Source organism: Falco punctatus (assembly GCF_963210335.1).
Source record: "Falco punctatus genome assembly, chromosome: 8".
In the NCBI taxonomy this organism is placed as follows: Eukaryota; Metazoa; Chordata; class Aves; order Falconiformes; family Falconidae; genus Falco; species Falco punctatus.
In genome coordinates, this window is record NC_137588.1 from 53,785,012 (window position 1) to 53,805,656 (window position 20,645).

The window sequence follows — 20,645 nt, forward strand, 5'->3', positions numbered from 1 at the left end:
AGGGTGGTGCAGTGTTGCCTGGCTTGCAGCAAGGGCTGCTGGCTGCAGCATCCCCTGCAACAGGGCTGGGGCAAGTCACGAGGCTCAGACTTTTGACTTAGGGTTCCTGGCCACGAATAGCCCTGCTCCTCCATTGCTGCTGTGCCCCAGTTTGTCTCTTGAGTACCCCACCCTGGACACACTGGAGGAGCAGAGTTCAAGTCAGGGCACGTGTGTGGTGACTCTGCGCTGTTTGGGCATGGGGCGGGGGGTCCTGTGCCGCTGTGGCTGGGGGTGCTGCTGCTCAATCAGTGCTCCCCATGTGGGAGTGTTGCTGTTGCCACCCAGCAGCAGGTGAGTGCGTAACCTGGAGTATTGCACCAGTCCGGCCATGCAGGGCCCGTCCCATCTCCGGCAGCTCCTTGCAGCCAGCACGGTGCCATGCCCTGCCCTTGTGGGCACGCTGCTCCTGGCACTGAGCAATGCCGGCTGCTGCCCAAATCACCAGCACTTGTGTGGCCGTGCCATGGCCGGAGCTGGCAGAGCACTAACGAGTTGGGCTTTGGCCATGGGAGGCTCCGTTTGGGCTGGTACGTGCAGGATGGCACCCAGGCTGGCAGAGGGGAGGAGAGCAGCAGGGGGGCTGTGAGCGCAGGTCGTGGGTGCAGGCAGTGGTCCTCCAGGCTCTCCACAGGGCTTGGGCTGGCAGCGGCTGGAGCAGGTCACCACCCCAGCATTGAGTAAGCGTGGTGCAAAGTTGCTCTGTGGCCTGACGCCGGCAGCATTAGTCTGTTGGCAGCTGACAAAGGATCAGCTCTCTGGATAAAGTGGGGCAGCAGAGTTTATAAAAAGGCATTTTGGCATAAATAGCCGCTGTTGGGCTCCTTCTCCACCTGTGGCTTGTGAGGGTTTTACTTAACTATATAGGGCTGTGGTCTTGCCAGGGCAGAGTTATGAATGAACTCTTCCACTCGCCTTCAAACCACATCTGAGGCTGCTTGACGGGCGATTGGCTTCAGCAGGCCACACTTCAGGATGTCAGAGAAGCCTTCTGTTGGCCTCTCATGAAATACAGACCCAGGCATTGCTGCAAAACAAAGCACGCAACACACACAAAGAAAAAAAAGGGAAAAGAAAACAGAAAAAGCTCTCCTGCCTGTCTGCATCCCAGCCGGCACGGTCCCCAGGCTGCCATGGGAGCGGGACCAGGCTGGCAGCTGCCTTGCTTTAGCCTGGTGCAGGTTAGACAAGGAATTTGGGGCACTTGGAGAGGGCATGTGCCACAGGACACCCCTGCCTCTGTAGCCCTAAAATACACCCTGCTTTTACTGCAGTAGATGGCCACACTTTCAAGCATTGGCAGGTTAAATGAGCCAGGACCCCCCCCCCTGCCCTGCCCATCAAGGGACGGAGCAGCCACTGTGCGGTGACCTCCCAAAAGCAATGCGAAGCTCGTGCAAGGTACTCAAAGTACCTAATCTTTTTTTGAAGCAGAGGTACCTGAGGGGAACAGAGGTGCCCTGACTCTGTTAGTATTGCCACGCTTTGGAATTAATGGATTTGCTCACTCTCCAGGTCAAATGCTTTTAAACACCCAGAAGCACTCTTTACAAGCCAAGGTTTTATTTGTTTCATAAACAAGTAAAATTATATTAATGTAAAACAGGTAAATGGACAAAAGTAAAACACACAGCACTGAACACAACACTATAGAGCACTGACAGGTAGAAGTGCAGTTCCCTCCCTCGTGCGATGCCCTCCCCCCTCCCCGCCCCGGTCCCCCAGATGATTTGCTTGAAAAGCCTAATACAGAGGTCCAAAATCTGATTCAGCTTAAACATGATGTACAGGTCACAGTATTGAATCATAAAGGTAACGATAAGAGAATAACTGTCTTGGAAAGGGGGAAGGTAAAAGAGTTCCCGCATCTCTTCTTCTTTTTTTTTTTTTCTTTCTTGCTTCCTCTTTTTCAATTGTTAAACAAATACGTTAGGAGGAGAGGGGGGAAAATCCATGGAAATAAACACTTTTCACTCCAATATATATATATATATATTAAAAAAAAAGCAAGATTCTCCGTGAACACAAAATTCTATAAAACTACCATTGATCTGTGTTGGTTTCTCCCCCTGGTTGATTTTTTTTTCTTTTTAAAAGTTGCTTTAAAAAGGATAAAAAGTGCACAGACACCCTTATAAGGCACAAACAGATCTTCTGTACAAATCATATATCATTGGACTGTTTAAAAAAAATAGCAATACGAGTACTAACAATTAAATCTGTAAGAGGCTACCTTTTCCTGGAAATCTTTTTTTTTTTTTTTTTAAGAGGCCTATTTTGGAAAATTCCCATTGCTCTCAGATAGGCAGGGTGACATGTCCACTGCTCTCACGTCCTGCTCACTGCACGGCTGGCTCCGTACCCTGACTGAGCTGGTTCCCTTGCTGGCCCTGCTGGATGCTGCCCTTCTAGAAACCAGTCTCGGCTGCTACAGCAAAAAGTCAGCTTCTGGCTGCAGTGTCCTGAACAGCTTGGACACAGCTGGGGTGGATTTGGTATTTCTCCTTGCTGACTTAAAAAAAAAAAAAAAAAACCACAAAAAAACCACCACACCACCCCAGGCATGCAACTAGCCCCACTCATTGAGGACCTGAGGTGTCAGCCGAGCAAATGGGCTCTGCTCTGGCACAACACATGTAGCTGTGTGCAGCCACTGAAGCAGACCAGGCACCCCTGAAAGTGGGACAATAGCCCCAGGGATGGCCGCTGGCATTCGCTAGCCCAGACCTGACTCAAGCTAGCATCACTCACCGTGGATTCAGACAACTTCCTTGAATTCCTCATCACGCAAAGGCTTCCCACTGCAGCCCGTTCACCAGGCAGGTGCTAACCCACCTGGTCTTTCATCCCACGCTCACTTACCTAGCCATCACTGTGCTCTTAGTGCAGTGCCCACTGACTGCAGCCAGACCCTAATCTGAGAAACAGGGGACTGGGAAGGTCCCTACAAAGGCAGGTCTGCAGTCCCTGGTCAGAGGGCAGCCTGGAGGTCCAGGCAAGGCTCCAGCTGCTGGAAAGCTGCCCTCGCCGCCTCCTTTTGCAAAGGTGTAAGTGAACTCGTGCTGCAGTCACGGTGCTGGTGGCTCTGCTGAGGGCTGAGCATGCTCAGTGGTGGCACAGCCAGTGGTATGAGCCGAGTTTCCAAAAAGGGCTCTGCAAAGCTGGCAGGCTCTCGTGATGATACAGCAGGGCAAAGGGTGAGAGATCTCACTCTACAGCAGCCTCTCATTTATACACTTAATTAAAATGTTAATTAGCTCTTCAAGGAGAAAAAAAAAAAGGTTTTCTCCACGCCCCATGAGCTGGCAGCCACAGCCTGCTGCGCTGTGGGAGGAAGATGAGCTGCTCCCTGGGGTGTGCTCTCCCTGATGGCAGAGCGGGCGAGGGGGCTGAGTGCCGGTCAGCAGCCAAGCGCAGCACTGCTGGCACCGCTGAACCCACCGCCCGGGCAGCAGCGCCATGAGGGGCAGCAGCACATCCACAGCTACCGGCACCTCGGAGGAGAGAGTGAATGGGGAGGCAAGGTAATAGACACCAAAGATGTCAGGCTGCCCCTCTGTGCCCAGAGGCCCTGAAATGTACAGGGGTGGCTGTTCTTTTTTGGACTAAAATGCAATAATTGCAATTTCTGAAGAAAGCCATTCTTATGCACTTGGTGGCACGTGGTCACCGAGCTAGAATGACAGCAGCCCCTCTCTCATCCTTCCATTTGCATCCTCTATCTTCCCCTCTCTTTGACCTGGACCAGCTGGAAACCAGCCAAGCTGAGGTTGAAGGACTGCACAAGAACCATGCAAGTGGGCAGAGGGTAGAGAATAGAGCACAGCTCCTGCAGGAGCAGGGAGGAGGACACAGAGCTCCTCACACGAGCCCCAATGCTGCATGCTCAGATGCTGCCCAGCCTACCCCCGTTGCCAGTCCTTGTAGCTGGAATATCACAGCTGAAACCCATTTACCTTTTAAGTCCCAGCACCTGATAATAACCCCAGAGCCTTTTTCTTTCCTCCTCCCAAGTAAAGCCAAGTAAGATAGATCCCTGTTCATCTCAACAAGTTCTCATCTACTGTTGGGACCCAGTGTCTGGGCAGCTGGGAGCCGTGCTGGGAAACCTGCAAAGGCAGGAGAAATAACAGGTAAAAGCAGCAGATACGCAGTCCCCAGAAAAAAAGTGAGACTGCTGGGACTAAGTCAGAAATTAATTTCTCACCACAGGCTCCAAAAAGTCCCTGTGGTGGGGCAGGAGGAAGGCTGAGCCCTGCTGCAGCGCTGGCTGCAGGAGAAGGGCTGGGGGAGCTGAGCCAGGCGGACGGTGCGAGACGGCAGCGAGATGCTGCCTGTGAAGAGGAGCAGAGCAAAATGCAGGCACATGTGCTGGGAGGTGGAAAACACCGTCATTGCAGACGGCAGTAGCCCCTCGCTTTTTCTAAGCCAGGATTGCAGCGTGCCCATCCAAATGGCCCCCTCATCCATAGGCTGCAATGTATGGCTTCAGCAGCCAGGCACACGGGCAGTGCCTTGGCAGCCCATCGCCGCTGCCCACTGCTCCATCTGCAGAGAGCAGCAGTAGCTGGGTTGGCTGGGGCTCTCGGTGGGCTCATGCTCCTCACTGCTAGCCTGTGGCTGCTCCCCGGGTCTCAGCTCCTTGGCCAAAAGTCCCTGTTCTGCCACAGAAAGCAAAAGCTGCTTTATCTAAGTCAGACCAGCTTCTCCGTATGCCCCAGAAGCCTGTTCAGGGGGGCAAAACCCAAACAAGTGAGAATCTGGCTGTGCTACTATTTTGGCCTTAGCTAGTTCCCCTCACACAGATGAACATGACGTGTCCAGATCAGTTTTGTCTACTTTGAACCCTCCCACTGGGTCTTGTCCTAATTTTGATCCACCACAGCGCAAGCACCCGGCAGCAGCCCAGAGCTGTTGGGGTTTCGGGGTCAGGCAGCCCAGTGGCACCCGGCACTGACCAAGTGGCCACCTCTCCTTCCTGACCTGTACCACAGCAACCCTCCTCCAGAGGAGGAGGAAAAAAAAGAGCCTTTGCACGGGAAATTTCTCATTTGCAGGGGGGTCAGGTCCAGACCATGATTCCCCAGATTTGCCCGTGGGCACACAGCCTGGCCAGCACGGCAGCCGTGCCTTTGGGCCCCACATGATCCTCAGCTCAATTTTATCCCTGAATTGCGCCCTACCAGTCAAATAAGGAAACACAGATAACGAGCCACTTGATAACAACTGACCAGCACAATAACCCATAAGCAGGGACGGAAAGGCATGGTTACTGCTAGCGGCGTTCCCCCTTCCTACAGCCCGAGCCGGGCACTAAGGGCGGTATATTTTAATAACATCTTTGATGACCCGTCGGCAGATCGGGCAGCAGGCATTGAGCTGCTTCTTCAGCTTAAGACCGCAGGTGTTGCAGAGGCACATGTGTCCGCAGGTGTAGATCACCGTGTCCACCTCGCTGTCAAAGCAAACGGTGCATTCCCCGTTCTTGCTGCTTGATGGCTCCGGAGCGGGGAAGATGGGAGAGATGGGGGGGCTCAGGGGGGAGCTGGGAGCAGTCACTGCAAGAGGAGGAAGGAGTGAGATTGTTTGGTCACCTGGATGGTGCAGACCTGACACTGTACAACATACACACACTCAAGTCAATTTTTAAGGCTCTTCCTTCCCTAGTCATCGCCCGTTTCATATGGCCAAACCAACCCCAGCCCATTCCAACTGGTAGCACAGGTACAGCGCCGGGCAGAGCCTGCCACCCCTTCGCTACAGATGGGGCGAGCACGGCTCACCTGGGCTTCCCCCAAGCAGGGCTGTGATTTCGCACACCCATTTCACAGTGTGGGCGTGCAGAGCCCCGCTCCCCCCGAAGAAGCCGTGCCCCACGCAGGGTGCTCCTGCGCCTCGCCAGCTGTGCCGGCTGGCTGCAGCACTGCACAACGGCAGCGCGTTCCGGAGATTGCACCGGGCAGGGTACGCAGGGCTGTCTGCCCGAGATCCAAACACCAGCACGTGAACGGTTACGTGGGCATCCCTGTGGCAGCGGAGCCCTGGCAGAGCAGAAAGCAGTGGTCTGGGTGGTGTGAGACCCCCCAGACACGATACTGCGGCCCCTGCTATTGCAGCACTGCTGCTGCAGCAAGGGCAACGCTGCAGGGACCACTTGCATTAGACAGACTGACAAAGTGGGAAGCAACACGCAGCCTTTCTTCAGGCCATGAAAATCTTCATGTTTTCTTCCAATTATATCTGTTGGCCGAGCAGGAGATGCAACATCCCCCCCCTAAGGTTGCCCTGCTGCCTTGTGTAGCCCCAGCACCACCTGTCAGCCTGGACTGCTGTCTCGGTGCAGGGGGCACAAGGGTGCCCAGGGCCAGGCGCTCCTTACCCAGCGATGACTCCGAAGCAGACGACGACCTGTTGACGCTGAAGGCCATGTCTGAATCGCTGTCGTACTGCGAGCCGCCGGGGGATCCTGAGGGAGAGACGGTCACTGGGCTGGACTGCACAGTGCCTGCAAACAGAGGAGAGAGCTGAGCCCGCTGCGGGGCCGATGGGCACCCAAACCCCAGCTAAATGCGCCTCTGCCCGGTGAGTTGCTCCCACCCGCCATGCGCAGGGTGCTTTAGGGTAAAGTCCAGCTGCAAAGTGCTGTCCCTTGGTCACAATACACGTGCAGGATTTCGGATGTGACCCTCAGAGCCTGGACCTCCCTACACCATTGTAAAACATCTGTTCGGTGCTTCAGCGAGGCAAGCACCAGGGTATCGAACAGCCATCATTTGGGATGGAAAGTCACTTCCCTGTGGTCCCCATCTCTCCAGCAGTAGCAGCAGCCTCAAGTTATCACTGTCTCACTGCAAGACCAGGGGCAGCTGGGAAAGGGTGTTGCTTTAAATGAGAAACACCTGCCACACAAAGTCATCAGCATTTGCTTTGCTGACAGAACCCTTAACAAGAGAAAGGGAGAAGCACTGTAACTGGTCACCAGCCATAGATCAGAAGTGGTACCAGATACCCGAGCTGTGGCAATGCTTGGGGAGCAACTACTGGCCCATCAGCAACACCTGTGCTTAAACCAGAGCTGCGCTCACAAAAATCATCCCCCTTACCAAGGCAGGAGGTTAATACCTGTTGGCCGGAACAGTGGGTTTATAAAGAATCCCTTTTTCAAGCAAAACTAGCTGTCCCCCTCCCCCAGCCACCTCTGCCTCCCTGCCTGCTGCTTATTTTATCTCATCCTTTTCTGGGGAACTTATATAGGTTCCATGTGAACAGCTACTATGTCTCACTAACTCTTGTTTGCAAACACAAGGTGAGGTCAGGAGCTGCTCCCTCACATCAGTGACCACCTGCTAAAGCAACACTGTGAATGCAAACCCATAGCTCCCATTCTGGCCCAGGACACTCCACCAGCCAGGTGTTCCCCATTATCATTTCTCTTGGCTGCACTTACCCAGTATTTTGAGCTGGTTGATCACACCGTGGATTGTAAAAAACACCCAGAGAGACTGTGAGGTGTCCACACACATTAGCATTCCTCGGCTGGCTCCGTTCACCCCGTGGTGCACCTCTCCATTCGGCAAGACCATGAAACTGAGAATGTCACCGCTGTTGAGGACCGGGAACGCTCGGTAAACCACCCAGTACTCCTTGCGGTCCAAGAGAAAGTCTGGATCTGCCGGGAGCTCATTTGTCCGTAAAGTACTCGGATCACAAGAAGTGATGCCAAATGAAAGGGCCCCGTAGTATGGCAACCCAAGATGTCCTACTTCCACAAAGAGGCTTTCACCAATGTGCAAAGGCCGGTCAGAAAACACCAAAGTCCTATTGCTTTCCTGCCAGTTGGTGCATGCAACCATCCGGTCCTGAGAAAAGGTGATGTCAGGTCCACGGGTGGGGTGGAACCGCAGGTCGGTGTCCAGGAAGGCTGGGACCCCCTGGGCATGCTGCCGTCGGTTTGGGCAACAGGGGATGATGTGGTTGTCTGTCGCAAGTCCTGGTACCCGACTTAGGTTTAGGTTTGCAATTTTGGCCACCACTTGGTTATTTTCCAGTTCGTTGTTATTGAAGTTGGCTGAATCATGGTTGCTCTGTGGAAGGCAAGTGCTGAGGCGGGCGGTGCTGAGACGGGCAGTGGTCATGGTCTCTGCAAACATGCTATCTGTGAGATAAACCCAGTGATAAGGGGCATTAGAGTCAAGACACAATTGCCTACTTTTACGGTTACAATTGTTATTATTTCAGCCTACAGATTATCTGAATTCTGTTCCTCTGAATGGAAAAACAATGGGAAAATTAGTCAGAGGTCAACCACTAATGAACAGCCAGCGGTGGATTGTCACATGTGGACCAGGCAGAAATAGCTGCATCTTGGCACTAGCTGAGGAAAAACAAGTGTTATGAAATACCCATGTAATCTGGGAACTCCTTGCACTGGTGAACTGGGAAAAGCTGTAAACCAGTGCGGTCCTACAGCTTTCTCAGTAGAGGGGTCTAATAGCTCTGAGGTTACCCTGTAAAAGAAGGAAACATCTCAATATCTTGTCCAAAGGTCTTGTGCAAGCCAAATCTACAACACAGCGATGGGCAAAGGAGCACAAGCATGAATAGATATTCTTTTCACACTTCTTGTCATTGCCTTAAAGCTGTGAGGTGTCTTGGCACAGGTGAGTCCACAAGAGACCATTTTACAAGAAGACTTCAAGCCTCGTATCTCAGGTGTGTTCATACCACTGCAGATTTTTAATTGAAAGCCTGTCACAAAAGCTACTTGCTGCAGGTGTTACAAAGAAGATTTTTACAGCAGAGGTTATTTTCCCCTTTCACAGCAAAGGGAAAGTCAGGATGCTGACTCTTAATTCATTTCCCAGATTTTCACCTCTTGCCATGCCAGGCCCAGGGCAGATTTAAACTTGTGGGGAGGTTTTGGAGTGTTCTTCCTTCTACCTGCAGCGCTGCCTGGGGCACTTTGGTCACTTCACTCTGAAGGTAAGCGTGAAGTGCCTGAGCAGGCTTGAAGCACATGGGTGTTAAGAGTGTGTGTGAATGAGGCAGACTCCTGGTCTTCCCAAAGAAGGAGAGGGGAGAAGCATCCCAGCACCAACACTGCCTGCTCCTTGGATGAGAAAATCACCAGGCTTTTACCAAAGAAGGGAAAACACTCAAATCCATCCAGCAGCTGCAAAGCAGAGGCTTACTTTGCTCAGAAGCCCATGCAGGAGAGGCCACCAGCGCAGGCTGATGGCTGGACCAGCTGCTTCTAGCAAGCACAGGGTATCTGGCAAGAAATGCTCCCATAGAGGAGTAAGACACATCCAAGCTTCATGATGCTGAAAGATGCGTTTTGTGCATCCATATTTGAGCTATATTTCACAGCATTCTCAACTTGCAAAATTCTGAGAGGAAGAGACAGGGAGACAAACATGTCCGCTGTGACACCACCACATCTGTAACAAGGAAGCTGGGTCCTCTGGTGCCCCAGGTGGCTGAGCATTGTGCTGATTCCTGGGGCAGTTTGTGGAGCTTGGCACTTAGATAAAAATCAAAAATCAGAGTACAAGTGCCTTCAGACCGAGTCTTTCACTCTGCGCACTTGGACGCTGCAGGCAGGACTGTGGGGTTGGGTGGGCAGAAATAAGCTGCATTTTCTTTTTCTAGCTATAATCTAATGAGGAAGAAGGACTGCTCTGGTGAAGCAGCTGCACTGGCCAGTACAGCAAATGCTCCTTCACCTCTGCAATGAGCACCAGAGGCTGGACAGTGTCACATCTGCAATTACAGGATAAGCTACTGGTAAGGTTTAATTACACGTTTGAGGCAGAGCAGGCAGGGCAAAGTGTTGTTTATGTATAGCCTTCTCGCCTGTAAAATAATTGGTACCATTCAGAAGAATATGTGATGAAGCTGCCTTCCCACTGGATTAACCACTTCACAGCTTATCGCTGGTGTCTGCTCTGTGTGAGGATGGAGACACCACCCCCTCCAGCAGGTGCAGCCTAGTCTGGCTGTTAAAACAGGAGCCTCCGGGGAAAGGGCAACACTCTTGCATTTTAAAAGGATTCCCTGTAGTGCAGACCAGTTCAAAACACTCCATCTAACACTGAATTCATTTGAAATTCCAGTGCCGTAAAAGTCACAAGAGGAAAGTCATTCCATGGCAATTGGCTCGGTTCGCTAATGGGAACAAATTCATCCCCTCTTGCAGCCCTCCCCCAGGATGGTGCTGGTAAGTCAGCCAGGCATCGCCTGCACGCCGTGATCGGCTTCAGGGTGAGGGGAGATGTGGCATGCAGTGCCAAGGATCCCGCAGCACACAGGAGCTCACACCACCATTTCGCGACGCTCTTCAGCTGGTGGGCTGCATCCTGCGCTGCAGCTGGTGCTTGGCAGATATACAGTGATGCCCATGCGTAAGGGAAGGATAAGCTGGGTTACGCCTGCAAATGCAGTCTGTTAAACTGCCAGCCTAGGTGGGGACCAAAGCCCAGAGCTGAGAGAGGGGCTGGGGAAGGGCACCAGGAAATTCCTGGGGAATGGGGGGTGGTTTTCCAGTGTACTGGCAGTAACTGGTAGCTGGGAAAGAACAGAGGAAGCCAGAACTGTTCACCTTTGTCTCCTCCCTGTAAAGCAGCACCATGTTTTTCCATGCCATAGCAGCACATCTAGCTCAGAAAAAGCTGGGTCAAGTTGCATGTAAAGATTTCCCTTCCCACAGCTGCTATAATGCATGGCCTTAGGACTTCCCATCACTGACATCTCTGAAATACATTGCTTTCTGGATCCCCACTGCTGGCAAAAGAAAAATGGTTAATCTGAGCTACAAAACCAACAGTAAATTAGTTTTCTTAAGTGTCCCATAGAAATGATCAACCAGATAGGTGATGCATCTTTTCTACAAGTCATGTCTCTGTGGAAACAGCAACCAGAAGGGCAAGCCACGGGCCAAAACACACACTTACCTAGGATTTGCACTTCATGGGTAATTCCATAGACATCTATGAGTGCCCAGAGAGGACCGGAAACTTTAATACCACAGTGAAACAATATTGGCTCCTCATCATTAATACTGTAGAAGACTCTCCCATGACGGTCAACCCAAAAGGCCAAAATATTGTCTCTCACAGCAAACCTCTCTGGCAAAGCTTTGGCCCAGTATCCAGGTCGGGTCACTAGGTCCGGACAGGCGTACTTTGGTATCTCGTCAGAGCTCATCTGCGACGGGTCGTGAATGGTGAAGCCGAAGCGCAGGGCTCCGCTCCAGCCGTGGTGCACAGCCACCAGCTTCAGCCTGACTTTCTCGTAGAGATGGATGGGCCTGTTAGTGAAGGTCACCCCGTTGCAGAAACTGTTCCTCCGTGTGGCCTTGCGGGAGTGGGCATCCAGACGCACGTTCTTGCCTTTGGCTTGGGAATGGAAACGTGGCGGCTCCGTGATAGCAAGGACCGAGCGTCTCTCATGGCTGCTGTTGGGCAAACTGTAGTAGGGGCGGCTGGAGACGGAGCGGGTCTGGTGGCTTGTGTCTGAAAAAGGAGAAACCAGTGGCTCCATTAGAAGTGCTTGACCCCAACATGTGTTAGCTCAGCCCGGGCAAGTGCAACTGGCTTGCCATGCATGCTTTGTATTAGTCGCTGGGAACTGCACTATTTAATCTTAAAATGTTGTGCTTGGCCACAATCTGCTTTCTGTTGCACCAGTTTGGCCCCCAGCTTTATGCAAATATAAAGGCAAATGTGGTTCTTGGGGCAAAGGTTAGGCAGCTTCCCCTCCGTGCCCTGCAAATGAAAACGAACATCCTTCTGTTCCCATCAGATGCATCCTATTGCACTCAGAAAGGCTTAACACTTGTGACCGTGGCCCTGAGTTCCCTATATGCGATGCGTGTGCTGTTACACCACCAGCTGGTGGCCAGCATCACACCATCTCTGTGAATCGTGGCTGTTAAGATCAGAGGTGCTCAAGATGAACACGGATGTAGGATACTGATTTTTGTGGGACATGCAGCCACTGGCTTCTCTGTCCCTTAATTTTATAACAAAGAATAGGGGCTTTCGAACAACACAGGCCAAGACATTTAGCAGCTGGAGCACTACCTCTGCACCACCAGACTGTTCTTCCAAAATTTCAACCCAGCCCCTGGTTTAGATATCAGATGCAACTGGCACACTAAGGAACGTTTCATCCTGCAGCGCCTTGCTTTTACACAGAACCTCCCATTTGAGCTCAAAGCACTTTATAAATGATGATTGTTTTCAGCTTCACAGCACCGCAGATGGCACAGAAATCCTGCCATCCTCGTTTTACAGATGGAAGGAGCCATAGCAATTTCGAAACCAATTTCAAGAAAAGCAGATTTGAGGCCTAAAGTGAAGTTCACAGAAGCGTGAAGCAGAAATGAAAAAAGCTCAACTTTTAATCTTAAGCCTTGGCTATAAATTCCCTGAGGTGGAGACAATCTCTTTTGCATATCCCTGAACACACAGGGTCTTGCTCCAGCACCAGGGCTCCCACGACCACCACCACCGCCACGGTGCTACAGGCACTTCAGTCTCCTGATTTCCCACCCACTCCCTCTCCTCCTCTTTGCACCTGGCTTTGCAGAGTTTTGAAGCAAAAATGGAAGGCATCCTGGGTTCTCAAAGTCACCTTGTTAAATATAAAACTGCACCACAGGCACACACTCATTCTGGAAATATTTTGCCACATTTGAAGCTTTAGAAGCTGCCTGCCTGGCCCCTCCTTCAAGCTGCTTCCTCCCTGTGTGTAACCCCTGGCTTTGCTTCGTGACAAGAGAAGGATTTTCTGACGTTTTCCTCTCTTGGAAAGAAACACCAGAGGATGCTGAGAGCTCGGCTGGGAAAGCTGGCAGGAGACTGCAATTGTGACACCTTCTTTTGCAAGCAAAACCATACCAGGTAGGGCAGCAAGAGGCTGGGGCTTGCATCTGTGGCTGGACTAACAGGGTCTAAACATGCAAGAGAAGAGGGGACCCAGGCAAGGTCCTAACACAGGATTAGCCCTTGAAATCAGGCATCTGCAACAGGAGTCAAAGAGCTACAAAGGCAAAAAGCTGCTGTTTGCATCGAGACAAAAAGGACAAGGCTAAATGATGACAGGCAAACGCAGCAGCTAAATAAAAGGTCTTTTGTATCTCGTCATCCGTACTGCATGTGACAATTGCTGCATAGCACAAGGTAATGGTTAATCCTGTTGTACACTAATGGAAATAAATATATCCTTGCTCTTACACCAGTGGGGGGGTTGCCATTTCCATGCCAGGGCCATGAAGGCAGAGTCCTAGGGGAGACAGGGAGGAGAGAAGCAACCCACCCAGGTGTTAAATCCCCTCGGGATGATCCCCCTGCCCAGCACAGCACCTCTGCTCGCAGCAGTGCTGTGCACCAGGCTTCCCCCCTGGGCTCTCCCAGTGCAGGAGGGGACTCCCGGGGTCTGTGGGGTCAGCCCTGACCACGCTCACAGGAGGTACGGGTATTTCTCTTGGGTGTTTCCATGAGAAATCTCATTTCTTGCCTCCTAAAGAGCTAAAATGCAGAAGATGGCTGCTCTCAGAACAGACCCACCCGCAGCTCATGTGGGTGCTGCTCCATGTATTTGCCTGTAAACGTTCCAAACAAACGATGCTGCTGCAGAGGGAATATGGTTTGGGGTTTCCTTAGCAGAGGGAGGCATGGTGGCAAGAACCCCGCCAGTACATAGTGCTGGGCGAGCGACCCCAAGCAGCGAGGGATGAATCCTCCCCTGGCCACACTTTCCCACAAACAGCTCCCCGTTTTTTCGCAAAGCCTTTGTGCCATTCAGCTGGGATGTGGATTAAGCAAACCACTGCTGGGCACTGCTGGGACAGCCTCTGAGGGGCTCCTGCGGGAGCCGGTGGGCTCGGTGCTGCTCTTCACATCACACCCCACTTTGCCAGGCAACAGACTCCCCACACAGAGCAGCCTTCATTTTATAATCCATTGAGCTGCATTATTTTCTAAAATGGTTAAAAACTCTCTTGTGAAAGCAAGTGCTCCGGCCTCAACATCCCTGTGCTGGCCAGGAGGAGGAAGGAGGGAAGAGAGCTTCTGTACTCTCCGCTATCACAAGAATCTCCTGCGCAGCACCAGCCTTGCTCCCGCATCGACCTGCCAGAGAAAAGCCATGTGCAAAGGCGGAGCGCGGCAGGACGCGATGCCATCGGCACGGCTGCCAGGCGGGTACTTCTCACACTGCTTTCGGAAAGCAGGCAGGACCCAGGCGGGAGTGACAGTGACAGCAGCACAACTGACGGAAAAGCGATGACAAGAGCACCCACTTCAAACGCAGCTCCGGGTCCACCCTGCCAGAGAGGAGCTTGGGGGCAGGGTTTGGCACTTTTTTGTTTTGGTTTTTTTTTTTTAAAAAAAAACAACAGGAAAATGTATTGTGGCTAAACAATAGGAAAGTCCCCAGAAGGAAATGAATGGATAATTTATTTATAATGCTGCTCCCCCTTCACATGAACACCTGCCGGCTGCCACCAGGAATAAAGCCTGACATAACCCAAGGCAGGGGAGGCAGTGCTTTCCCACCGAAACATGCCTGAAGCTCAGCTCGGGCATGTGCTTTACTCGTTACGTACCGACGGGGACTAGGCAAGCTCAACAGGATGTTTGTGCCTTTGAATTGCCCTACTTTGTGGCTCGCCTTCTGTAGTTTGGGTCACATTTCAGTCCCTTTGCTGTTTCTCCATACCCTCCCCTCTCCCGTCAGTGCTTTCCTACCCAAAAGACCATCAGTGGGACGATGGCAGCCAAGCTCATGGCAGAAATGCCACCCTGCCCAAGGGTGCCTGATACTGTGACAGGCAGCTAAGAGCTACGTCAACTCTTTTTTTCAGCTCTGAGATTCTTAGAACGCTTTGAGCAAGTGATTTCTTCTCTTTATGCCTCGCTTCCCTGCCTAAGAGACAGTAATTGTGTTCCTCCACCTCACAGCAAGCTAAAAGGATTAAAACCTGTAAGGTTCCCAAATACTTCAGCCCCTGAGCCCTGTAAGCATGTCAGCAGGCTGGCTAGATCATTAAATGGGACACAAATCCAATGGGTCCCCCTGGGTGATGCCTTGAGGTCCCATCCAGCATTTTGTTTCTTTTCATTTCAGTTTTCTGTTTTTGAGCCCTACTCTCACCAACTGCAAACGCGATGCTCACAGCGTAAGTCCCTCAAACGCACGCACAGGGCTTCGGCAAATACGAAGTAAGCCAGGAAACTGGAAGAAAAAGCTGAACTGAAGGATTAGGAATGGTGCAGGGCTCCTCACTGAAACATGCAAAAGCAACCCCTTCAGAAAGGCAGCATTTCCATCCACATCCTTACGGCATCACACGGGCGGCACTGAAACAGATTTGGGTTATGGGGGCCCACGCAATCTACTCCAAGTAGCTATTGCACATCTGAAACCTCACCTGCTTTCCAAAAGGCCAGCACATTTATTTCTTAGGTTATGCTGACCTTTGGAGAGGTATTTTAACAAACATGTATTTTGCATTTCAGAAAGGTACAGCAGACAGACTCTGGACAAATTCCACATATTTATCACGGTTCCAGTTCTAAAAATAAACATTTTTTTCACCCGTTTGTTCACAGCATTGGGTTTGCTGTGGCACTGTAATCCCACTGACAGCAGCAGACAAAATTCAGATGAAGAGCCTTCTCCAACACTGCTGCTCTCCGGGGCGCAGGATGGAGGAGGCTGCTTAGCTGGAGAGTTCACCTTAAGCCAGGCTGATCCTGCCTTCACTTGCCCTGACAAGCCGGGCAGGAATAATACTACCAACAGCCCTAAAATGAGGGAGACGGGAATAACGTTCAAGGAGACCAGAGCTGCAGCAGAGAGCTATGGCAAGGGCAGCCTGACAGCCAGAGGAGAGCACTGCCTTCCCCATGTGCTGCTGATACATCCACATTCTGCCTCCAAAGACATTCTCTGGGTCTCCCAGCCCTTTCTTGAAGACCCACTGCAAGTAAATCCATGGCAAAAGATGTGCAGGATCACAAGGCAAGCAAATTATGAGGCAGCCAGGTGCCAAACAGGGATGCATAATGCATAAAGCAAGGACATCAAGGGAACAGAAATTCCTGGGTTCACTACCCAGCAGGTGAACAGCTCACGGGAGATACAGCTCATCGGCATGCAGCTGGAGTGTGGTCTCCCCATGTCATTCAGAGAAAAGGCTGAAAGGCAGCAGTGTGCAGCCCGAAATCTATCCATTAATGCTCCCTGCACAGGCAAAAGGGAACCCACCTAACACGCCTGCATCTTATCTTTATGGCCGCTGCTTTATCTGTAACATTAGAACTTTTTCCTACTACAGTAGATAGCTGGGTTGCTGCTGCTGCAACAACCCTGTTGAACATTAAACAAGGCATCTGGAGAGAGGGGGCAGGTGGCTTTTGCTTTGAAACAGGAAAATCCCAATGGGTGGGGACAAGGAGGTCAAGTTTACTGCATGTTCACAAGCCTGTAGAAACAACCCTTGCAAAGCAAACGTCAATCACGGTGCGGTCTAGTAAAAGCACGGTCCTCGACACACTCGTCCCGCTGCATCTTTACTGCTGGAGATGATGCTGGCGCACGGGCTGGAGCCTTGCTGGAGGCTGGAAGAAGCCGGCTAGGCTGTTACTGCAGATAACAAACATCAACCGTAACACAAAACGGGATTCTGCTCCAACACGATCTTATCTTCTGAGAACAAGAGATAAAAATCTGTTCACATATAAATTTAGTGAACTGCCTAGACATTTTTTTTTCTTTTTTTAAAGACAGCAAATGTGTTGGGGAGCTCTGCAGGAAGCACTGGTGTCGCCTATTCCACACTCACCAGTGTGAATTTGTAAAGTTAGGCTACTAAATGCACTATAAGGCTGCTACAAAAAATTGGCCTCATTTCTGAACATCCTGCTGGCTTGAACACTGGAAAACTCAACTTGACAGTTAATAAATATCCCCCATTTAAATTCCTGTGGTTTGCATGACCAGTCCAGAGCCCTGTTTTGATGTAAAGGTCTCCCTGCCTGGTCCTCTAACCTGAGACAAATTTCCAGGGAGTTAAAAACCCCCACATGGTTCACTTCCAATCGAGTGAGACAGAAATTGAGGCATTAAGGGGAGACTGAAGAGCTTGCAGTGAATTGCAGGAAATGTGACATTTTTTAGAAGACTGATTTGGGAAGGAGGAGAGGAGGAAAGACAGAAGTTTTTGCATTAAAAGAAGGTGTGTTGTGGCACTGAGGTAACTCTCAATGCAAATATCTAATGGACATACACCATTTTTCACTGCAAAACAGTCCACAAAAATCCCTAGCAGAGAAGAGGGATTGACTTTACCTCACAAAATCAAGTTGTGCCTGCCTCTACGAGGATTTTCAAGTGAGAAAACCCTCTTGCTTCTGTGGCTAATGCTTGAAACCAAAAATTTTATAGGGGATTTTTTAAAAACAAAAAGCTAAAATCCATTATTTTTTTCTAGGCAGAGGCTAATGACACATCTATTCTGGTCTTGTAGGTGTTCCTCCATGAAAGTAGAGAGGTGTCTGCCCACTGCATTAGGCAAAAACCTTTTGTTCTGTTCCTTTTTCTCCAACCAGCAAACACGGGCAATTCCAGCAGGACCTTGCAGTATTTTCCAGGCGGTTCCATCCCATCTCCCACCACGTCCTCAGGAAACGAGCTTCTGCACCGCTGCTCCTTTCAAATTAAGCCCTTTCCTTGCTCATACAAATGCCAAGTTCAACCCCATCATTTAAAAGAACGGTTGCTTTGACAGGAAAGCCAGTGCCGGGCCTCAGCATTCCTGGTTAGCTGGATGGCACATCATGACACCAGCATCGGAGCCAAAAGGCAGCAAGCGCAGCTGAAACACCAATGTCTGTCTCCAAGATCCACCAGCTGGCTTGAAGCAGAAAATAAACCATGACAGAAGGTCTGCTCTGAGGATGAAAAGTGCTGATTGATAGCTAATCTGCCACAACCGCGCAGTGATCATGAGCCCCAAAGAGGGGGGAGAGCCAGCGCTCTCCCACATCAGGCAGGAATACTCTCCCAACCCACTTCCAGACCTTCTGCTTGACTTTGCATTTTGGTGGTGAAGGAAATCAACCTTGACACAAAGCCAGCCAGTGCATGACTTTGACAGTGTGGCATTTTCAGAGCAAAGTGGGGAGCCCTGAGCTAAACCAATATGGTCTTGTCGATCAGGCTGCAGGAGCAGGGTCCGCTATCAAAAAAATCTACTGCTGGGTCTGCACGTATAGCTAAGTCCACCTCCGCTCACCCCTGCCTCCCTGTTCCCCCGTCTCTCTCCTGTTGTGCCTCTCACCGCGTGCATAGATGAATTTTGCTGCAATGTTGGCCCCATCTTTATTACAGGCTATTAGTTCTCCTGCATATAAATAGCACTAAGAATACACAGAAGCCAGCGATTAAGCATGGAAAAAAATCTCCTTTCCCCCATATTATTAGCAAATCTGGGTCAATGAGTCTGCAACTCTAGTAACACATTCTTAGACTTGGTTAATGAGAGACAGAGCAAGAGCAACAGGGAGAGGGATGGAGAAAAGGCAGGGTTCATGCCATAATCCCTGCTTAAGTCTTTTGGTGTGCATGATGAAAGCAGCTGCGTGATAGATGAGGAGCCTTGGAAATGGCACAGCTTGTTGTAATCCGTTATATGGCCTCGGCGCTTGAGTCCACCGGCTCGTGTTAGTCAGAAGGCCACACTCACAAGCCAAAGAGCTCTGAAAGATGTCAGGGAATTGAAAGTCATAAAATATGGGATACAAAACTAGATGAAACTTCTGACTACTGGCTAAAGATAAAAACATCTTGTCAGAAATAATCAATCAGCCACTCTTACTATACCTCCTATAGGGAATTTTTGGACGATGTTCTCACTAATACACCACATATGCAACACGTATGACTTCACAAACCAGGAGAGCAAACCTGTGCCTCTTACTTGACGTATGATATTTTTGCAAGATTATTACCTTGTTTAGAAAGTTAAGTTTAACTTGGGGAGAGCAGAGGGCTGCTCAGCTCACTTTATCTTCTAGTCCTCAACTGTGAGACCATAGCGCATTTCTGGGAGGTGATCAAAAGCAATGAGAAGTAAGCAGTTGACGTCTATTTAAGCAACTCCACAAATGGTTTCTGAGGACTTCTAGGTTGGGAGACTAAATACTTTCCAAATCTACATGCTCAGCTTGTTGTTCAGTGAGTAAAAGGTACTTTTGTGATTTATTATTTTCATTGTTTTCTAGAAACAGACAATAAAGTGCACCATAAAGCAGAGACCACTAAAGGATGCAACACTTCAGGCTGGAAAGACTGGTCTCAACTGGACAGCCAAAGATGGGAGGAGAGGAGCAGAGATGTGGATGAAAACCCTCATGTTCTCTATGGCGGTTGGGTCCTGATTTGATTTACTGAATTCACACAGAAATACCGAATTCATACAATTTCCAGGGATTTACAGTGTTAAACTATTTCCAATGGATGTTACTCTGGGCAGGTCTGAAGCCCACTACGGTCTCCTGATATCAGTTTTGTTAAACAAAGCACACTGTGCTCACGGCAAGTTAAACCCGGCTTAGAAGGCCAGCATCCAAGGTCCCCAATTTCAGCAATGCCTTTGCCATTGCCAGGCTCCGTTTTCCTTGTGCATTCCCCTTTTCCACAGCCTGACTCAAGGCCAGTCCCACACTACATGGGTCGGGGCACCCTTTTCTCTAATGACTGGGTCTCCTGCAGTCACTAGAGGAGAAGGAATTTGTCTTCAGTGTCTTTCGGCACGGCTCAAATACGGATTTTAATGGCATCAAGACAGACACAGATACGTTCTTCACTTTACGGGATATTGTACCACTGGGGTCTGTCTCAGAGATCCCTTCCCCCTCCTCCTTGCTCCAGGCCAGCAGTGTTCACTGCTGCAGCAGAGACTGCAAACAGCTTGAGGGTGACCTGAGAGACCCAAAAACCCTGCTGTATCAGGGAGTGCTGCTGGTCCCTCCAGACCTGAGGCCACCACGTGGCTCTCGCTTTGAGGTGGGGAGGGACCCCCTTGCTGTGTCTGCAGGAGACCAACCCATCGTATGGTTCTGATTAACCACACCTCATAGAAAAGAACATAGCTGGAGTATTTTTCACAGATTAAAAAACAAATCTGGGTTTGTCTCCTTACCCCCAGTTCCTCTCCATTCAGTAATTCCGACTTCACTCCCAAGACCACTTTTCCCTTACAGGCAGTACAGACAGCTCACACGTGTTTTTCAGAGCGATGCTTTATATTTTAAAATGATTGTTCTGAACCGGTGTTTTCATGTTCCAATCATGACCGTGATTTGTTGAAGAGTTACAAGAACATGCGACTGGCATAATCGCTGACACCAAAAGGGCCCGTGCCCTCCCATCTCCCCGCAATGCCAGAGGAGCACGTAACAACCGTTCATGCAAATAGGCTCCCTGTTCCCATTGTACCTCTTTTCTTCTGACCAGCTGTACCAAGTCATCTGCACTGGGAGTTTATAAATAGTGACCATGTCATTCCAATGTTAATGGCTTTTAATGAAATCGGA

At 50.5% G+C, this 20,645-nt stretch overlaps 1 protein-coding gene across 4 annotated transcripts in view; it reads right to left on the reverse strand.

Annotated features, from left to right (window-relative positions):
• Window positions 1-1,910: 1,910 nt before the first annotated feature.
• NEURL1B (neuralized E3 ubiquitin protein ligase 1B) overlaps window positions 1,911-20,645 on the reverse strand; it is a 130,452-nt gene continuing 111,717 nt past the window's right edge. For 3 of the 4 annotated variants that reach the window (XM_080398206.1, XM_080398207.1, XM_080398205.1), the window contains 4 exons: window positions 10,992-11,552; window positions 7,487-8,194; window positions 6,419-6,544; window positions 1,911-5,597 (listed from right to left, as the gene is read on the reverse strand). In XM_080398206.1, coding sequence (XP_080254332.1) covers window positions 5,353-5,597; window positions 6,419-6,544; window positions 7,487-8,194; window positions 10,992-11,552 — 1,640 coding nt within the window. In that variant the 3' untranslated portion in view covers window positions 1,911-5,352. Of the gene's footprint in view, window positions 5,598-6,418; window positions 6,545-7,486; window positions 8,195-10,991; window positions 18,807-20,645 lie in introns of all 4 variants that reach the window. The other variant, XM_080398208.1, reaches the window with a different exon arrangement.